A 19926-nucleotide genomic window follows, 5' to 3' on the forward strand; every position below is an offset into this window, starting at 1 on the left:
CTCTCACAGTAGCCTGGGGTACATCTCATCCGGTCCTGGCGACTTATCCAACTTGATGCTTTCCAAAAGCTCCAGCACATCCTCTTTCTTAATATCTACATGCTCAAGCTTTTCAGTCTGCTGCAAGTCATCACTGCAATCACCAAGATCCTTTTCCATAGTGAATACTGAAGTAAAGTATTCATTAAGTACCTCTGGTATTTCCTCCGGTTCCATACACACCTTTCCACTGTCACACTTGATTGGTCCTATTCTTTCGCGTCTTATCCTCTTGCTCTTCACATACTTGTAGAATGCCTTGTGGTTTTCCTTAATCCTGCCTGCCAAGGCCTTCTCATGGCCCCTTCTGGCTCTTCTAATTTCCTTCTTAAGCTCCTTCCTGTTAGCCTTATAATCTTCTAGATCTAACATTACCTAGCTCTCTGAACCTTTCGTAAGCTTTTCTCTTCTTCTTGACTAGGTTTACTACAGCCTTTGTACACCACGGTTTTTGTACCCTACCATAACTTCCCTGTCTCATTGGAAGATACCTATGCAGAACTTATTGGAAAACATTGTAACACTCTGTTTTCTAAGTGTTTATTTTAGTGTGCTTTTATTGTGCATCAAGTGTTTATTCAGGTGTTGACCATGCCTTTACTATGCATTAAATGTCTGTTGTTGAGTGTGTGGGGTTTACTACAGTATTTTGCTATGTAGCCATCGATTCATTAGTTAGAACGAAACCTGTGTACTTTAAACCCCATGAGAAAGGAATGTAGCCAAGTAAGAGAGATAAAAGTAATTGATTTATTAGCTAGAGTGAAACTTACAGCGGTATGCTAATGCGAGAAGGGGGGCTATAAAGAATGCTGTGTGAAAAAATAGGCAGGTATTCAGTGGCGGGCATACAGAGGCTAGCCCACTGACTGTCTCAGCTTTGGTTTGCAAATTAAAGTTTAAAAATTTCTTGGAGAATCATCGGCACCTCCTTGTCATTTGTAAAACTACGACAAACTCCACACAAATATCCCCTGAACATTTGCCACATTTCTTCCGTACCTTTCCCTGAGAACATCTGTTCCCAATTTCAGCTTCCAAGTTCCTGCCTGATAGCCTCATAATTCCCCTTACGCCAATTAAACGCTTTTCTAAGGTATTGCTCTTCCACCCTGAAGGGAGGCCTTAGCATGGCACAGGAGGAGGCCACGGACCAACATGTCAAAATGGGAACAGGAAATGGAATTAAAATGTTTGAAAAGCAGGAAGTTCCGCTTTTGGCAGACAGAGCAGGGGTGCTTGACGAAGCCGTCCCCCAAATTATAATGGGTCTCACCAATGTAGAGGAGGCCACATCAGGAGCACTGGACACAATTGACAACACCAGCAGATACACAGGTGAAGTGTTGCCTCACCTGGAAGGACTTCTTGGAGCTCAGAATGGAGGTGAGAGAGGAGGTGAACGGGCAGGTGTAGCACTTTGGACGCTTCCAGGGATAAGTACCATGAGGGGCATTAGTGCGAAGGGACGAATGGACAAGGGAATCATGGAGGGTGTGATCCCTGTGGAAAGCAGAGAGGTGCAGGGAGGTACCTGATAGGATTGCTTAGGAGATGGCAGAAGTTGTGGAGAATGATATGTTGAATGCAGAGGCTCGTGGGGTGGTAGGTAAGGACAAGAAGAACCCTATTACTGCTAAGGCAACGGGAAGGTGAGATGACTGTAGAGTTTGGGAAGGACAGCATCGACGGTGGAGGAAGGGAAACCCCATTCTTTGAAGGAGGACGTCTCTGATGACCTGGACAGGAAAGGCACATCCTGGGAACAAATGCTGTGGAGACAAAGGAACTGCAAAAAGAGAATAGCATTTTTACAGGAGACAGGGTGGGAAGAAGTATAGTCAAGGTAACTGTGGCAATCTGTAGGTTTATAAAAGATGTCGGTCGACAGCTTGTCTTCAAAGATGGAAACAAAGACATCAAGAAAGGGGAAAGAGATGTCCGAAATGGACCAAGTGAATTTAAGGGCAGAGTGGAAGTTGGAAGCAGAGTTGATGAAATTGATGAGCTCAGTGTGGATCCATAAAGCAACGCCAGTGCAGTCATCAGTGTAGCAGAGGGGTGGGGATGATTACCAGGAAAGGCTACGAACATTGACTGTTCCACATAGCCAGTGGAAATCCAGACCAAGCTGGGACCCATGCGGGTGCCCATGGTTACCTCTCGAGTCTGGACGAAAAGAAGGAGACAAAGGAAGAATTGTTGAGGGTGAGGACCAGTTTTGCCAGACGGAGGAGAGTATAAAAATATGTTTAAAATGTAAGACTGCTCAGCACTATTGGGCAGATTAAAATGCAGTTCAGTTTCTCCTGACAACTTCTTGACTTAATAAGAACAATTGTAATTAAATCTACCAACTTTTCAAAGGAATATTTATTCTGTCTGAATTTACTAGATTACAGAGCTCTTGCTTATGATAACATCAAACCATGTGAAGAGGTTAAAAAAATAAAACCAAGAAAATCTAGGGAAATTAAACACAGTGTGAGAAAGTGATGCTTTCATAATAAGTAATTTAATGAGATGAATAGTTGAATAGAAAGGATGAAAATTATCTGAAAAATTCAGAATGCTTTCAATGTGAGACCGCCTTTGGCCAAGCCAATGCAAACTGACTTTCAAAGATAGGTCGAAATATTACCTCAAATACCAATAAGGTCATATTCAATTATTTTACACACCTTACTTCCGAAAAGAAAGATAAATGGAGCGGACTCAGAGGATAGCAACAAAAAATTCAGGATTTAGAGCAAAAACAACTGTGATAGTTAGTTTCTTCAAAAAATATATAAATGATGAAAATCTGCCTAGAACAGAGATTACGTTTAAAGGAAAGGGAAAGGGAGGTTTGGTTAAATATTTTGTGGAACCAAGAGGCTCCCATAGTTGCTGGATCTGGAGCTTGTTTAACTTATAAAGGATAATGACCTTCAATAATATGGAGGTATTGGAAGGCATTATGGTGCTCACTTGCTTATCTTACAGGAATCATGGGCACAGAAGCTCCACTTGGGACCTAACCAGTTATACTGAAGCATATGATTAAATAAATCATTACATTTTTAGTATAAAATGATGGGTTGACCCACTAATTGGTCTTTGCTTTCTTACTGTAACTACTAACTGTTTAATGCTGGAAAAATGGAGGAGTTCAAGAATAACCTCCATGATCAGGTTACAAGGTAAAGTGCTGGGACATGAGGAGAGACATCAAAATATAGTAAAGGACAAAGTCCAATGGTCAAATGCTCAGTTCATACATTGTGCTCGTCTAAAATGTATTTGTTTTCTAATATATTTATAATTAGACAAGTAAGTTATTTAACATGGAAAGGTACATAAAATATGCTTTGAATTTTAAAACCTTTATTGAATTTTAATAATATAAAAATACTACGGATTGTTGGATTAATTTTGTTGTTTCTAGTGTTACTTATTCTTGTGACAGTACACAAGGAGGCCATTTGGCCTAAAGGTCCATACTAGCTCCTGAATGTGCAATCCTATTAGATCTAAACACAAGGATTTCTGCAGGTGTTGGACATCTACAGTATAATCTAACTTTGTTATCTGATAAAGATTTTTTAAAGTTGATGAAGAGACAAGTTATTTTTTTTGAAGAGAATACGTTAGAGGAGACTTCTAGTCTTATCAGATGGGATGCTTTTAAGGTGAATATTGGAGGACAAATTATTTCTTATACTGCAAGTATTAAGAAAAAAGCTAATAAGGAGACAAGTGGTTTAGCTCAGCGGTCCCCAACCACCGGGCCGCGGACCGGTAACGGGCCGCAAAGCATGCGCTACCGGGCCGCGAGGAAGCGATATGATTTGGCCATATGAGTCAGCTGCACCTTTCCTCATTCCCTGTCACGGCCACTGTTGAGCCATTACGCATGTGAGGTCATTACCCGCGTGTCATCCATTTCAGAGCGGGAAGCAGATCAACTCCTCGAGCTTGCAAATGATGGCGGGCTGAAAAGTATGTTTGACATAACATCTCTGCCAGCATTCTGGATCAAAGTCAAGGCTAAAAATCCTGAGATAGCCATGAAAGCACTGAAAATGTTGTTTCCATTTCCAACATATCTCTGCAATGAATGCAACGAAAACTAAATTGCGGAATAGACTGGACGTAAGGAACCCCCTTCGACTATCGCTGTCTCCCGTCACCCTTTGATAGGACCATGTTGTTGCAGGAAAACAAGCCCAGGGCTCCCACTGATTCAGTGATATTGGTGTGTTGCAATGATTTTATATGTTCATACGGGAAAAATATGTGCTGCGTGTTTAATATCCAAACGTTACTTAAAATATTATGATGCTATTGTATAACCATATAACCATTACAGCACGGAAAATATTATGATGCTATTATATAACCATATAACCATTACAGCACGGAAACAGGCCATCTCTCCCCTTCTAGTCCAGGCCGAACGCTACTCTCACCTAGTCCCATCGACCTGCACTCAGCCCATAATCCTCCATTTCTTTCCTGTCCATATACCTATCCAATTTTTCTTTAAATGATAATATCGAACCTGCCTCTACCACTTCTTCCGGAAGTTCGTTCAACACCTACTTCAAGCTCCCCTGTCCTCCCCTGATAATTGACTTATCACTATATTCATGCGAGGAAAATATGCGCTGTGTGTTTAATATTAAATTTGTTAGATAAACCCTTTTAGAAAGGAAATTGAGTGTATTAGCCACTTATCACCGTATATTCCGGTATATATTCCGGTCGTGATTAACACCCGCACCCCCCCAACAGAATCGCCAAAAACGATTTGTAGAGAAAAAATCATACACGCATGCGCACTGGTGCCCGCGCAAGACGTCATGGTCATTGTAGTCTGTCTCGGGGTAATCCAGCGTATTTGACTGCTACTCTTGTCCGTTGGCAACCCTACCACCAGCCCTAACCCCTCCCCCCCCCACCGGCCGGTCTGCAAGAATATTGTCAATATGAAACCGGTCCGCAGTGCGAGAAAGGTTGGGAACCCCTGATTTAGCTAATCAGCTGAAACAGTTACACCAAGAGTATGCCTTGGCTCCAGAATCTGCCTTATATAAAAGACATGTTGAAACTAAAACTAAATATGATCTCCTTTTAACTTATCCAATTGAAACCCAACTCCTAAAAGATAAAAGATATTCATGGAGATAAAACCGGTAAAGTATTGGCTGACCAAATTAAACTCTTTATAGCTAAACAGCAGATTAAAGAAATATGCAAAGCTAATGGTGATAGGACAACTGATTATTTAGAAATAAATAATACTTTTAGAGAATTTTACTCTAAACTCTATAGTTCAGAATCTTCTAAGGGTAACACTGTAATTAACAATTTCTTAGATCAACTAAACATTCCTACAATTTCTGCCGACAACGGAAATTTGTTGGAACGACCTATTTCCTTTGAGGAAATTGTCGAGGCTGTGCGCTCATTATGTTTGAGGAGGGCTCCGGGTCTAGATGGATTTTCTGGAGAATTTTACAAGACCTTTTCCTCACTGCTTATACCACATTTATATTCAGTTTTTTCGGATTCATTTAAGTCGGGCAGACTTCCTCAATCTTTTTATAAGGCTTATTCTTAAAAAGAAAATGGATCCAACTGAATGCTCTTCTTATAGACCAATTTCATTACTTAATGTTGATACTAAGCTCCTATTTGGCCCATAGGATCGAAAATATTTTACCATCTGCCATTGCTGATAACCGAACTGGATTTATTAAAATTTGATATTCTCACTTTAATATTCGTCGGTTATTAAATGTTATTTATTCTTCTTCTAAAATGATATCAGAATGTGTGGTATCCCTAGATCCTGAGAAAGCTTTCGATGGAGTTGAATGGAATTATTTATTTAAAACTTTAGAAAAATTCAAATTTGGACCTGTTTTCATTCAATGGATTAAATTACTTTATTTAGCTCCTTCCGCTAGGGTTATCACTAATTCTCATAATTCCTAACCATTTAAGCTTCAACGTGGCACTAGACAAGGCTGTCCACTGATCCCTTTGCTTTTTGATCTGGCCTTAGAACCCTTAAGCCATTGCCTTTTGAGAATATAATGATATCACCGGTATTTTAAGGAAAGACACTATTCATAAAGTCTCGCTGTACGCTGATGATCTGCTGCTATTTATTTCTAATATTGAGACATCATTATCCCATGTGTTTTCTTTACTCTCCTGTTTTAGCCAGTTCTCAGGTTATAAATTAAACCTACATAAAAGTGAACATTTCCCTTTGAACAATTTGATACCAACACATTCTAACCTTCCTTTTAAAATTGTAAGAAACCAATTTACCTACTTAGGTGTAACAATCACTAAAAACTATAAGTGTCTATTTAAAGAAAATTTTCTTACCCTATTGAGTCATGTGAAAAGGATACTATTAAATTGGTCGCCTCTATCATTATTGCTGATTGGTCAAATTAACTCTATCAAAATAAATATATTACCTAAATTTATATATCTTTTTCAGGCATTGCTGATTTTTATTCCTAAATCTTTTTTTTTTGATTCTCTTGACTCTATTATATCTTTATATATATGGAAGAAGCATTCTAGATTAAATAAAATTTATCTTCAGGAAGATAAAGAAGAATGGAGGATTAGACTTACCAAACCTTAGATTTTATTATTGGGCAGTTAATATAAGAAATCTTATATTCTAGTTATATTACATAAATCGTGAAGATTGCCTGAGGTGGTTTTCTTTAGAAGCTAACTCTGTTAATAAATTTTCTATTATTTCTCTTTTTGGATTCTCACTCCCTTTGTCTCTGAGTAAGTTAACTGATAATCTGGTAGTTAAAAACACTATGAGAATTTGGATACAATTCCAAAAATACTTTGGCTTATTGAGATTTTCTCTTTCGAGCCCCATTTTTTCTAATTATTTTTTTAAACCCTCTATGATTGATGTGGCTTTTAAAGAATGGGATAGATTAGGTATTAGATGTTTTCAGGACCTGTTTGTAGAGGAAAGTCTCTTTTCGTTTGAACAACTGTCAACTAAATATTGTTTACCCAAAACTCATTTTTTTCGATACTTACAAATAAGAGATTTTTTACGGTCTCAAATAAGTACATTTCCTAAAAGTCCTGATAAGAATCTACTAGATGTAATTTATAATTTGAAACCTTTTTATAATGGATCTATATCTAATATTTATAATATGCTGCTGGGAATGAGGTGTTCCATTAGATAAAATTAAAGATCTTTGGGAACAAGATTTATCGACTTCAATTTCTGAGGAAACTTGGTATCAAATTTTTAAATCGGTTAACACTTCATCGTTGTGTGCCCGTCACTCTCTCCTTCAATTTAAAGTGGTCCATAGGGCCCATATGACCAAGGATAAGTTGTCTTGTTTTTATTTAGATATACTCTGTATTGTGATAAATGTCATAATGGAGAAGCTTCACTCATTCATATGTTTTGAACATGCCCGAGTCTTGGAAAATATTGGAAAGAAGTATTTCAAACTTTCTTGATACTTTTTAAAGTAAACTTTAAGCCTAATCCTTTGACCACTTTATTTGGTATTGTTGGAGGAAAGGATATTATTTTGGAGTCATCTGACTTGCACATTTTGGCTTTTATGTCTCTTATGGCCAGAACGACGCTCTTGCTTAAATGGAGAGATCGGCCCCTCCTATTCATTTTCAATGGTTACGTGATGTCATGTCATGTTTAAATTTAGAGAAGATTCGATGCTCAATTTCTGAATCTAGTCAAGCCTTTCAAACATTGTGGGGAGCTTTTCTCAATTATTTTCAGAACCTTTGATTTGTTGTTAAAGCATAGATGATGACTAATAATTTTTTTTCCCTTTTTTTCTTTACTAATCAGCTTTCGTCTTGGTAGTGGGTTAGATTTTTTTATATAATAAAATTACTATATTTCAATGTTACGAATTAATTAACCTGTATGAATATAGGGCAATGAGTCTTTATATGCGATTTAGTATAATGTGTTGACATAAATAATATATTTATTTATTTATTTATTTTCTGTACTCTGTATTCTTATATTCTTATATGTAAATTAATAAAAATATTGGAAAAGAAAGGACACACACAGTAACGCATATGGAATGCCAAAGGATCTTATCAGGTCAGGCAGGATTGGAGCCCAAAACATTTTGGGCCTGAAATGTTGCTCCTTTATTCCTTTGCATTGATGCTGGCTGACCTGCTGATTTCCTCCAGCATTTTGTGTGTGTTACTCCCATTAGATCTATTCCCTTACTCCTTATCTCTGCAACGGGTTCTCTCTCAGACTTTTTCATCAAATTCACTTAGATTCTTTTTGTCTTAAACTTCAGATCAATGTTAAACTGCAGTTGCAAATACTTGGTATATTTGGTAATATTCAAACAAACATGGAAGCAAAAATTTTAACTTTACCAGCACTGTTACAACACGCAATGTTACTCCTTCCATACTGTTTTCCAGTTTCTGGTCCACTAGCGACCCATTCAATCCAGAAGTTGGACTCCAAAGGCCTAGCTATGGGTCATAGAAAATAAGCAACGTTATATGTAATGTTGTTGAGTTCAATTATAACATAATTTTACTTTTTTACATTCCTAAAACTCTGTATGTGTCAAAGCTCATTATACCATCAAGACCATGACAATATAATGCATTTCATAAAAAAATTATACTTTAAATAAAATTACATTTGGCCCTTGCAATATTGGTCACAGAAAATTGAAAAATATGTATTTTATAGAGTTACAGGAATCATATCATGTAGCACACTGCTGTTCTCCTGCTGAAGCTGTGTTTAGTGTCGAGCCAGTCTCTTATAAAGGTACCTACTACAAATTGATCTCCAGTCAATTATATTAAATTCACTATAATGTAGTGGTAGCACTATATTCAATGCCAGCTTCCATGATTTTCATATGCTGCTGTTATTATATGACACACTTAGTAGTGATGACCAGAGAATTATTGCTGTGCAGCTGAGTGCACAACTTGGTACAGTCTTAAAAGTTAACAGCTTTCTTTTTACAAAATCATTTTTAGAAAACCATGAGTAACTACCATGCCACTCGGGTATTAAACTCAAATTATTATTTATGAATATTGACCGTATGTATTATTAACTAATAAGCTCACAAACTGTAAGGGGATAGACATTCATCCTTCACCACAAACACTAAGCACGTGACCAAACAGTATTTCTGAATTCTGCTTCTGAAATTCAGCTCCATTAACCTCAGAAACAGAGTATTTATGCAGCTGTTATATTCTGTGTCTAGTACAAGCAACTGAGAATAAAATTCAATATCAGGATTGTGAAAAACATGCACAGACAATTAAAGTAGGTTAGGGGGTGCATTACAATATAGATTTAAAAGACACCCAATGTTGTAATAAAAAATTATGGGTTTCTTTAAGAAAGCAATACCTTATTTCCAATTGTATAGAGTAATGTTCAGACTTTCCAATTAGGCTTGTTCTTTGATGAAAACATTGCAGGGACAGAATAAAAAGACCTGAAGACCCAGGCACTGATTGTAATGTGATTTCTGTAGTGATGCTTACTGAAGTAATTAACATGAGCTCCTGTTTTTGCAAATATCCTGCGCTGAAAGTTCACCTGTGGAAGCAGGAGTATAATAAAATATTCTAGTACTTTATGATGCACACCAGTGGCTTTACTTCACTTGGAACTTAAGGAGACTTATTATGTCGCCAAGGTCAGCATATGGGTTAGTAAATTTGCCGATGCAACTAAGGTTGGGGGTGTTGTGGATAGAGTGGAGGGCTGTCAGAGGTAACAGCGGGACACTGATAGGATGCAAAACTGGGCTGAGAAGTGGCAGATGGAGTTCCACCCAGATAAGTGTGAGGTGGTTCATTTTGGTAGGTCAAATATGATGGCAGAATATAGAATATAGTATGGTAAGACTCTTGGCAGTTTGGAGGATCAGAGGGATCTTGGGGTCTGAGTCCATAGGACACTCAAAGCTGCTGCGCAGGTTGATTCTGTATTTAAGAAGGCATACGGAGCATTGGCCTTCATCAATTGTGGGATTAAGTTTAAGAGTCAAGAGGTAGGTAATGTTACAGCTTTATAGGGCTCTGGTCAGACCCCAATTGGAGTACTGTGCTCAGTTCTGGTCGCCTCACTGACGGAAGGATGTGGAAACTATAAAAAGGGTGCAGAGGAGATTTACGAGGATGTTGCTTGGATTGGGAAACATGCCTTATGAGAATATGTGGAGTGAACTCGGCCTTTTCTCCTTGGAGCGGCGGAGGATGAGAGGTGACCTGATAGAGGTGTATAAGATGATCTGGTCAGGTCACTCGTCTGAGTGCTACTGGTACCATGTAAACCAGTACTACCTGTTGCATGGTCGGGTGGTCGGCGACTAAACTGGCTCCCCCATTGAGGAGGGTGACTAGACACCCTGCAGGGTGAAAAACAAGACGGTCAAAGGGCGGATGAACCCTCTCGTAGGGTCAATGGCCATCTAGCAAACACATGCCATGAAGCGCGGAAAGGGCATCCCTTGCATCGAAGCCATTCACTGCAACAGAACTTCCCCCAGCCATCTTGGACCCCACCATGCCGCTGGATCCGGGAGGGGATGTCAAGAGGGTGGGTCTGGACCTGTGCAACCCCCTACTCACCTAAAATTCACTCACGCACACGATGTTCCTTTCTGAGGAGTGGGGTACCATCATCATCCTATGGGATGGATAGCCAGAGAGCGAGGGGATAAGATGATGAGAGGCATTGATTGTGTGGATAGTCTGAGACTTTTTGCCAGGGCTGAAATGGCTAGCACAAGAGGGCATAGTTTTAACGTGCTTGGAAGTAGGTCCAGGGGAGATGTCAGGGGTAAGTTTTTACGCAGAGAGTGGTGAGTGTGTGGAATGGGCTGCCGGCGACGGTGGTGGAGGCGGATACGATAGGGTCTCTTAGGAGACTCCTGGACAGGTACATGAAGCTCAGAAAAATAGAGGGCTATGGGTAACCCTCGGTAACTTCTAAGGTAAGGATATGTTCAGCACAGCTTTGTGGGCCGGAGGGCCTGTATTGTGCTGTAGGTTTTTTCTTTGTTTCTATATGACAAGCCATTCAATCCTGGAATTATTTTCCTGCACCACCTTGGAACTCTTTCTAGTTTCTTAGAGAAGAAGCCCAAAACTGCTCACAATACTCTAAAAGAGGGCTCACCAGTGTTTTATAAAGCCTCAACATTACATCCTGACCTTTATATTCTGACATCGCATTTGTGTTTCTCACCGCAGAATCAACCTACAAATTCACCTTTAGGGACTCCTGCACAAGGACTCCCAAGTCCCTTTGCATTTCAATTTTTTAAAATATTTTCTCTCCATTTAGAAATTAGACAACCTTTTCATTTCTTCTACCAAAGTGCATGACCATACACTTCCCGACACTGTATTCTATGTGCCACTTCCTTACCCATTCTCCTAATCTGGAAATATCCTTCTCTAGCTAGTATCCTCTCTACTTCCTCTAAACTACTTGCCCCTCCACCTATCTTCATATCTTCCGAAAACTTTGTAGCAAAGCCATCAATTCCATCATCCAAGTCATTGACATTTAACGTAAAAAGGATTGTTCCCAACACAAACCCATGAGGAACACCATTCGTCCACCAGCAGCCCACCAGAAAAGGCTGCCTTTATTCCCACACTTTGTCTCCTGCCAATCATCCATGCTGAAATTTTTCCTGTAATAGCATGGGCACATAGCTTGTTAAGCAGCCTCATGTGTGACACTTTGTCAAAGGCTTTCTGAAAATCCAAGTACACATCAGCTGATTCTTCTTTGTCTATTCTGCTGGTTATTTCTTCAAAGAATTCCAAAGGACTTGTCAGGCAAGATGTTCCCTTGAGGAAAGCATGCTGACTACAGCCTATTTTATCATGTGCCTCCAAGTACCCTAAGACCTTATCCTTAGAAGTTGACTCCAACATCTTCCCAACCACTGACGTCAGACTAACTGACCTATAATTTCCTTTCTTCTGCCTTTCTCCTTTCTTGAATTGTGAGTGACATTTGCAATTTTTGCAGTCTTCCAGTGATTCTTGAAAGATCATTACTAATGCCACTACAATCTCTTCAGTCACCTCTTGAAGAATCCTTGGGTATACACCAACTGATCCAGGTGACTTATCTATCTTTAGATCCTTTCAGTTTCCCGAAAACCTTCCCCGAGTATTGGTAACTTCACACACTTGATGACCCCTGACACCTGGGACACCTCTCCCCTCTCTTTTACACTTTATGTATCTGAAGAAACTTCTGGAATCCTCTTTAATATTGTTGGTTCGCTTACTTTCATATTCAATCTTTACCTTCTTATTGACTTCTGTAGTCACCTTCTGTTGGTTTTAAAAGCTTCCCAGTCCTGTATCTTCCCACAAATTTTTGCTCTATCATACAACCCTCTCTTTTGTACTGTAGAACAGTACACCACAGTACAGTCCTTTTAGATACAATGATGACCAACCTTTCAACTTATTCCAAGATCAATCTACAGTCCTCCAATATTCTTTAATTAATTTATTTACTGAGATAAAGCATGGAATAGGCCCTTCCGGCCCGTCAAGCCACGCTGCCCAGCAATTCCCCGATTTAATCCTTGCCTAATCATGGGAGAATTTACAATAACCAATTAGTTTACTAACTGGCACATTTTGGACTGGGGAGGAAACGGGAGCACCTGGAAGGAACCCATGTGGTCACAGGAAGAATGTACAAACTCCTTACAGGCAGCTGAACCCAGGTATTGGTATTGTAAAGCATTCTAATAACTACTACACTACCGTGCCACCCCATGTGCCTATCTGAGGGTCTCTTAAATATTCCAATATTTCTACCTCTGCCACCAACCCCAGCAGCGCGGTCCGTTCACTCATCACTCTCTCTGTAAAACAAAAAATCTACCTCTTCATTTTCCCTGCGGTCCGTTCACTCATCACTCTCTCTGTAAAAAAAAAATCTACCTCTTTATTTTCCCTACTTTATTTTCCTTTACTCACTTTAAAATTATGCCCTGGGAAAAAGGCATTGATTATTGAATCTTTCTAAGCCTCTTATCATCTTATACACCTCCATCAAGTCCCCTCTCATCCGATAGAGAAATGCCTTAGTCAGTTCAACGTATCCTCATAGATAAGTTCTCTATTCCAAGCAACACCCTGGTAAATATCCTCTGTATCTACTCTAAAGCTTCCACATCATTTCTATCTAAACTCTCTAAAATCCTCTTCAATAGCTTGCCCACCACTGATCTAAGGCTTACTGGTTTATAAATCCTATGTTATCTCTAATACCTTTCTTAAACAAGTGAATAACATTTGCCACTTTCCAATCTTCTGGTACTGCTCCTGTGGGCAGTGATATGCAATTATCATCGTCAAAGCCACAGCAATCTCTTGCTTCACTTCTCTTACTAACTTAAGGTATATCCTCTCTGGCCCTGGGGATTTAAGTATCTAATGTTTTTCAAAAGTTCCAGCACATCCTTTCTTAATGTCAATTCATTCCAGCATATCGGCCTGTTCAATGCTAAACTCACATTCATCAAGGACTCTTTAACTGATAAATACTAAAGTAAAGTACTGACTAAGGACTTCCCCTACTTCCTCCTACTACAGGCACATGTTTGCTCTTTGATCTTTGATTAGTCCTCCCTCACTCTAATCATCCTCCTGTTCTCCATGTATGTGTAAAATGCATTGGAGTTTTCCTTAATCATATTCACTAAGGGCTTCTCATGCCCCCTTCTAGCTCTCCATGGTCTCTTCTTAAGCTCCTGCCTGGCTTTCTTATAACTCTCAGGAGCTTTGTCTGATCCTTGCTTCCAAAACCTTATTTAAGTAACACAAACAAAGTGCTGTAAGAACTCAGAAGGTCAGGCAGCATCTATGGAAATGAATGGATAGACGATGTTTTGGGTCAAGACCCTTCTTCAAGACCTTAATTAAGTACGCTCTTCCTAAACCTTACATAAGCCTTCTTCTTCCTCTTGTTAGTCCATTTTTGTATTATTCATTTAGTTTTTTTTACTTTATAGTAAATGAATGCATTTGCACTGTACTGTTGTGGCTAAACAACAAGTTTCATGAAGTACAAGTCTGTGATACTAAATCTCATTTTGATTCAGTGTAACTTAAAGGATTGTGGCAGCTAAATTATCAGGCACAATTGGCATAAATGAGGCTTAAGCAGCCCCACTGCACGCTTACATATTCAGAAGAAAGGACATGGGACTAAGTGGTGTATAAGAATTTGGCAGATCTGCTATTAAGAAAGGACTCCTTGAGTTACAAGAGGCTCACACACAGAAATAAGGCAATTTCCTTATAGACTATTTTCCCTCAAGTAGCGTTACAGATTTTATATAAATGCTTGAGTGCATAATTTGATTTCACATTTGATGCACTATCACCATTGGAATCACAATAGTTAGAAAAACTGCGTGAATATACTGTACAGGCGGTAGCAAGCAATACTGGAGGATGTTGTTTTGAAAAGATGGACTGTGTGGCAGTTTTTGAGCTTTCAAATACAGTGAAAGGCATATCGATGATAGATAATACTGTTGGAGAGAAAATGCAGCTGCATCTCATGCAGGGTCCAGAGCAACATTTGACGATTCTTTGCATAAAAATAACTATAGAGGTGATCCCCATGGTAAGTGGGTGGAGGGGATGTGTTCACAGAAAACAGGCCTCATCACAATTTTTTATCATGCTAAGCTGTGTCATCTGCATATGTATCAACAAACACACGTTGAAAAGAAAAGCAACACACACAATCTGCTGGAGGAACTCAGCAGGCCAGGCAGCATCTATGGAAAAAAGTACAGTTGACGTTCCGGGCCGAGACCCTTCTTTCTAGTTGTGCCTCCTTAACAACAGCAACAGAAAGCAGAATAGTAGCAGAGCTTTGTTTTGTGTTTTAGCTGTCACTGATTTTAACATTTCAAATGCCTATGATTCTCAGTTATTTAATAATCATCAAAACTGAAATAAATAATTTAACTTATTAAATAATTATAAGTACACAATATTTAGAAAAAAAACTTAAAACCATTAAAATACAACTAAGTAATGAAATTATGTTGTAAGAATCATAAATGTAATGACTGACTTTAAAACTAAAGGAAAACATTTTTTTTTTGAATAAATAACTTAGCTTCAGCTATGCTTCCCCTCTGGATCCTACATACCTACTGAAATCAATGGAGTTGAGACTCCTGTGCCCTTGCCAATTTAGCAGCATAATGATGGGGAAACCCAGCAAATATGGGTCACACTGTTTAATTTCCCACGTAGTTCAGTGGTGGCCTAAATTGTCAGATTTGGCCTGTCAAATCTGGAAGTAATTTATGGATCTCTGTATTTTACAGACCATAGCTGTAAGTCCATGCGGAATGCCAGCATTTCTGTTTAGGCGCAGCTAGCATGATTCAGCCAATTTAAAATTCAGGCAATAGAACTAATCTGACAAAACATCACCTGCCTTAATTATTAACTTTTTATTTAGTATTTAAGTAGTGAATATTTAGATAGTAAGAAAATACCCACTTATCCTCAACTTATCCTCAATGTATCCTCAACATTTTCTGTTTACTTTTCAGATTTTCTGCGGCAGTGGTATTTTGCTTTTGCCATGTAGATAAGTCTGTAGTTTTTGTAGGACACCACAAAGAATAACAGTATTAAAGACTTTGATACATTGTTCTGGCTAGTATTGAGTTAAACCTCGATTAAATCCCTTTGAAGATTTCAGTCACTTTGACAAGGATACCAGTTTGTTATGGATTCAGACAGTTTAGTTTGTTCCTGTGAAAACAAATGGTGTGTAAGTATGGGAATGGGAAATTTCTTGAGCTTTAAATAAGGCCTATCTAAGAAAACATTCTGGAGTTGATCTGCAGAATGACTTTATGACAAATTATGACTTTGATCTCAACTTCCAAAGAATCCTTTGGCTCTTTCAGTAGAACTCCACAAGGTTTTTGGTACTTTAAGGAAAGAAGATCTCAAAATTTAATTTCACCTTTTTGCAATTTTTTCCAACTTGAAATTGGATAAGTGTACGAGACACATAATGTCACACTAAAAGCAAAAGGGTCATCTTCAGCCTGTTGTAAATTACATTGGGCACAGTTCCAACTGAATAGAAATCTTGCTATTTTCACCTGATTTACACCAATACACTGCCAGCTGAATCTGTGAAATCTCCACAGATCATTGAGACATATTTATATCACACAGGAGTTGAGAGATAATGTATCAAAGTAAGTCATGGTGTCTTCTGCACTACACAGCTGTAAATCGATACTTCCCACAAAGTAATTGCATCGCATTTAGAAAAAAATAATTCAAACAATGAAACCATGGCAAATTATTCAACTTCCTTACATATTGTAGCCCAGAAGCAGTTTATTCTACCTGGAAACAGGACAGAGCTGGGAGTGAAGTTTAACGTTTGCTTCACCATAGCTCTCTGCCATGCATCATCATGAATTTATTCACAGAATTATGCAGCTTTGCTTTTGTCATTGTTGAAATTCAAATACAATGAATGGGATACATTTATTTTTTTCCCTGAATTAAACATAATATGATGCATTAAGTTCTCATAGCTTTTCTAAGCTTGTTACCTTTTCAGTCCTGTTCGGTTTTATCAGTTGAACCAAACTTAGCTAAGAGCATCTTGTTATTTATATTGAATATCCTTAACATGCACACTTTGTACTTTCCACTAAATTTTACAGAACTTTTATTATTTATTATATAAGGACCGCATGTTGTAGAATTCTCTTATAAGGTGTCCACGACTAGAAAAGTGTTGGGCTGACAGTAAATTTTCCCAAGAGGACGGGCCCAGGGATCATTGAAAGTTATAAGAATTTTAATGATACACCAGCACAAACACTTCAATGATCACAACTACTTGCCCTCAAACTACCCCACAATGCATTGCCAGGAAAATTGAACCAGTGTAATATCATTCATAGGAGTAGTGATGATGGAAGATGGTGTGGGGTGATGTTGGAAATTATCCTGTCTAATCTATGCAGGACATCTTGGCTTGTGTGTTGCCTTAGCATGATCTATGCTGTCAATCAACTGCGAGGATCTGGGAAGAAAGAATTCTTATTAAAGCTTAAGAAATCATTCTAAGAGTGGGTAATGTAGCAGGATCCTCTTTTGAGTCAGTATGGGTGAAAGTCAGGAACAGGAAGAGAGCAGTTACTCTATTGGGAGTATTCTATAGGCCCCCTGGTAGCAGCAGAGATACAGAGGAGCAGATTGGGAGGCAGATTTTGGAAGGGTGCAAAAATAACAGGGTTGTTATCATGGGTGACTTTAACATCCCTAATATTGATTAGAACCTGATTAGTTCCAAGGGTTTAGATGGGGCAGAGTTTGTTAAGTGTGTCCAGGATGGATTCCTGTCACAGCATGCGATTAGTGGGAATGTCATACTAGATCTAGTACTGGGTAATGAACTGGGTCAGGTCACAGATCTCTCAGTGAGTGAGCATCTGGGGGGCAGTGACCACAGCTCCCTAGCCTTTAGCATTATCATGGAAAAGGATAGCATCAGAGAGGACAGGAAAATTTTTAATTGGGGAAGGGCAAATTATGAGGCTATAAGGCTAGAACTTGCAGGTCTGAATTGGGATGACGTTTTTGCAGGGAAATGTACGATGGACATGTGGTCAATGTTTAGATTTCTCTTGCAGGATGTTAGGGATAAATTTGTCCCGGTGAGGAAGATAAAGAATGGTAGGGTGAAGGAACCATGGGTGACAAGTGAGGTGGAAAATCTAGTCAGGTGGAAGAAGGCAGCATACATGAGGTTTAGGAAGCAAGGATCAGATGGGTCTATTGAGGATATAGGGAATCAAGAAAGGAGCTTAAGAAGGGGCTGAGAAGAGCAAGAAGGGGGCATGAGAAGGCCTTGGCGAGTAGGGTAAAGGAAAACGCCAAGGCATTCTTCAATTATGTGAAGAAAAAAAGGATGACAGGAGTGAAGGTAGGACCAATTAGAGATAAAAATGGGAAGATGTGCCTGGAGGCTGTGGAAATGAGCGAGGTCCTCAATGAATACCTCTCTTCGGTATTCACCAATGAGATGGAACTTGATGACAGTGAGGACAATATGAGTGAGGTTGATGTTCTGGAGCATGTTGATATTAAGGGAGAGGAAGTGTTGGAGTTGTTAAAATACATTAGGACCGATAAGTCCCCGGGGCCTGACGGAATATTCCCCAGGCTGCTCCACGAGGCAAGGGAAGAGATTGCTGAGCCTCTGGCTAGGATCTTTCTGTCCTCATTGTCCACAGGAATGGTACCGGAGGATTGGAGGGGGGTGAAAGTTGTCCCCTTGTTCAAAAAAGGTAGCAGGGATAGTCCAGGTAATTATAGACCAGTGAGCCTTACGTCTGTGGTGGGAAAGCTGCTGGAAAAGATTCTTAGAGATAGGATCTATAGGCATTTAGAGAGTCATGGTCTGATCAGGGACAGTCAGCATGGCTTTGTGAAGGGCAGATTGTGTCTAACAAGCCTGATAGATTTCTTTGAGGAGGCAATCTGGCATATAGATGAGGGTAGTGCAGTGGATGTTATCTATATGGATTTGAGTAAGGCATTTGACAAGGTTCCACACGGTAGGCTTATTCAGAAAGTCAGAAGGCATGGGATCCAGGGAATTTTAGCCAGGTGGATTCAGAATTGGCTTGCCTGCAGAAGGCAGAGAGTCGTGGTGGAGGGAGCACATTCAGATTGGAGGATTGTGACTAGTGGTGTTCCACAAGGATCTGTTCTGGGACCTCTACTTTTCGTGATTTTTATTAACGACCTGGATGTGGGGGTAGAAGGGTGGGTTGGCAAGTTTGCAGACAACACAAAGGTTTGTGGTGTTGTAGATAGTGTAGAGGATTGTCGAAGATTGCAGAGAGACATTGATAGGATGCAGAAGTGGGCTGAGAAGTGGCAGATGGAGTTCAACCCGGAGAAGTGTAAGGTGGTACAATTTGGAAGGACAAACTCCAAGGCAGAGTACAAAGTAAATGGCAGGATACTTGGTAGTGTGGAGGATCAGAGGGATCTGGGGGTATATGCCCACAGATCCCTGAAAGTTCCCTCACAGGTACATAGGGTAGTTAAGAAAGCTTATGGGGTGTTAGCTTTCATAAGTTGAGGGATAGAGTTTAAGAGTCGCGATGTAATGATGCAGCTCTATAAAACTCTGGTTAGGCCACACTTGGAGTACTGTGTCCATTTCTGGTCACCTCACTATAGGAAGGATGTGGAAGCATTGGAAAGGGTACAGAGGAGATTTACCAGGATGCTGCCTGGTTTAGAGAGTATTTATTATGATCAGAGATTAAGGGAGCTAGGGCTTTACCCTTTGGAGAGAAGGAGGATGAGAGGAGACATGATAGAGTTGTACAAGATAATGAGAGGAATAGATAGAGTGGATAGCCAGCGCCTCTTCCCCAAGGCACCACTGCTCAGTACAAGAGGACATGGCTTTAAAGGTGAGGGGTGGGAAGTTCAAGGGGGATATTAGAGGAAGGTTTTTTACTCAGAGAGTGGTTGGTGCGTGGAATGCACTGCCTGAGTCAGTGGTGGAGGCAGATACACTAGTGAAGTTTAAGAGACTACTAGACAGGTGTATGGAGGAATTTAAGGTGGGACGTTATATGGGAGGCAGGGCTTGAGGGTCAGCACAACATTGTGGGCCGAAGGGCCTGTAATGTGCTGTACTATTCTATGTTCTAAGGTGTTCCTTTAACAATAGGATGGGATTGGTTGCAAATCTGCACATTGTTCTCTTTA

At 39.5% G+C, this 19926-nt stretch overlaps 1 protein-coding gene across 1 annotated transcript in view; it reads right to left on the bottom strand.

Annotated features, from left to right (window-relative positions):
• Positions 1–19926, bottom strand: part of LOC140200825 (glutamate receptor ionotropic, delta-2-like) — a 601297-nt gene that overhangs the window by 119507 nt on the left and 461864 nt on the right. Inside the window, exon 9 of the mRNA XM_072264448.1 lies at positions 8473–8574. Coding sequence (XP_072120549.1) covers positions 8473–8574 — 102 coding nt within the window. The remainder of the gene's footprint in view (positions 1–8472; positions 8575–19926) is intronic.

This window comes from Mobula birostris, chromosome 7, assembly GCF_030028105.1.
Source record: "Mobula birostris isolate sMobBir1 chromosome 7, sMobBir1.hap1, whole genome shotgun sequence".
NCBI classification, from domain to species: domain Eukaryota; kingdom Metazoa; phylum Chordata; class Chondrichthyes; order Myliobatiformes; family Myliobatidae; genus Mobula; species Mobula birostris.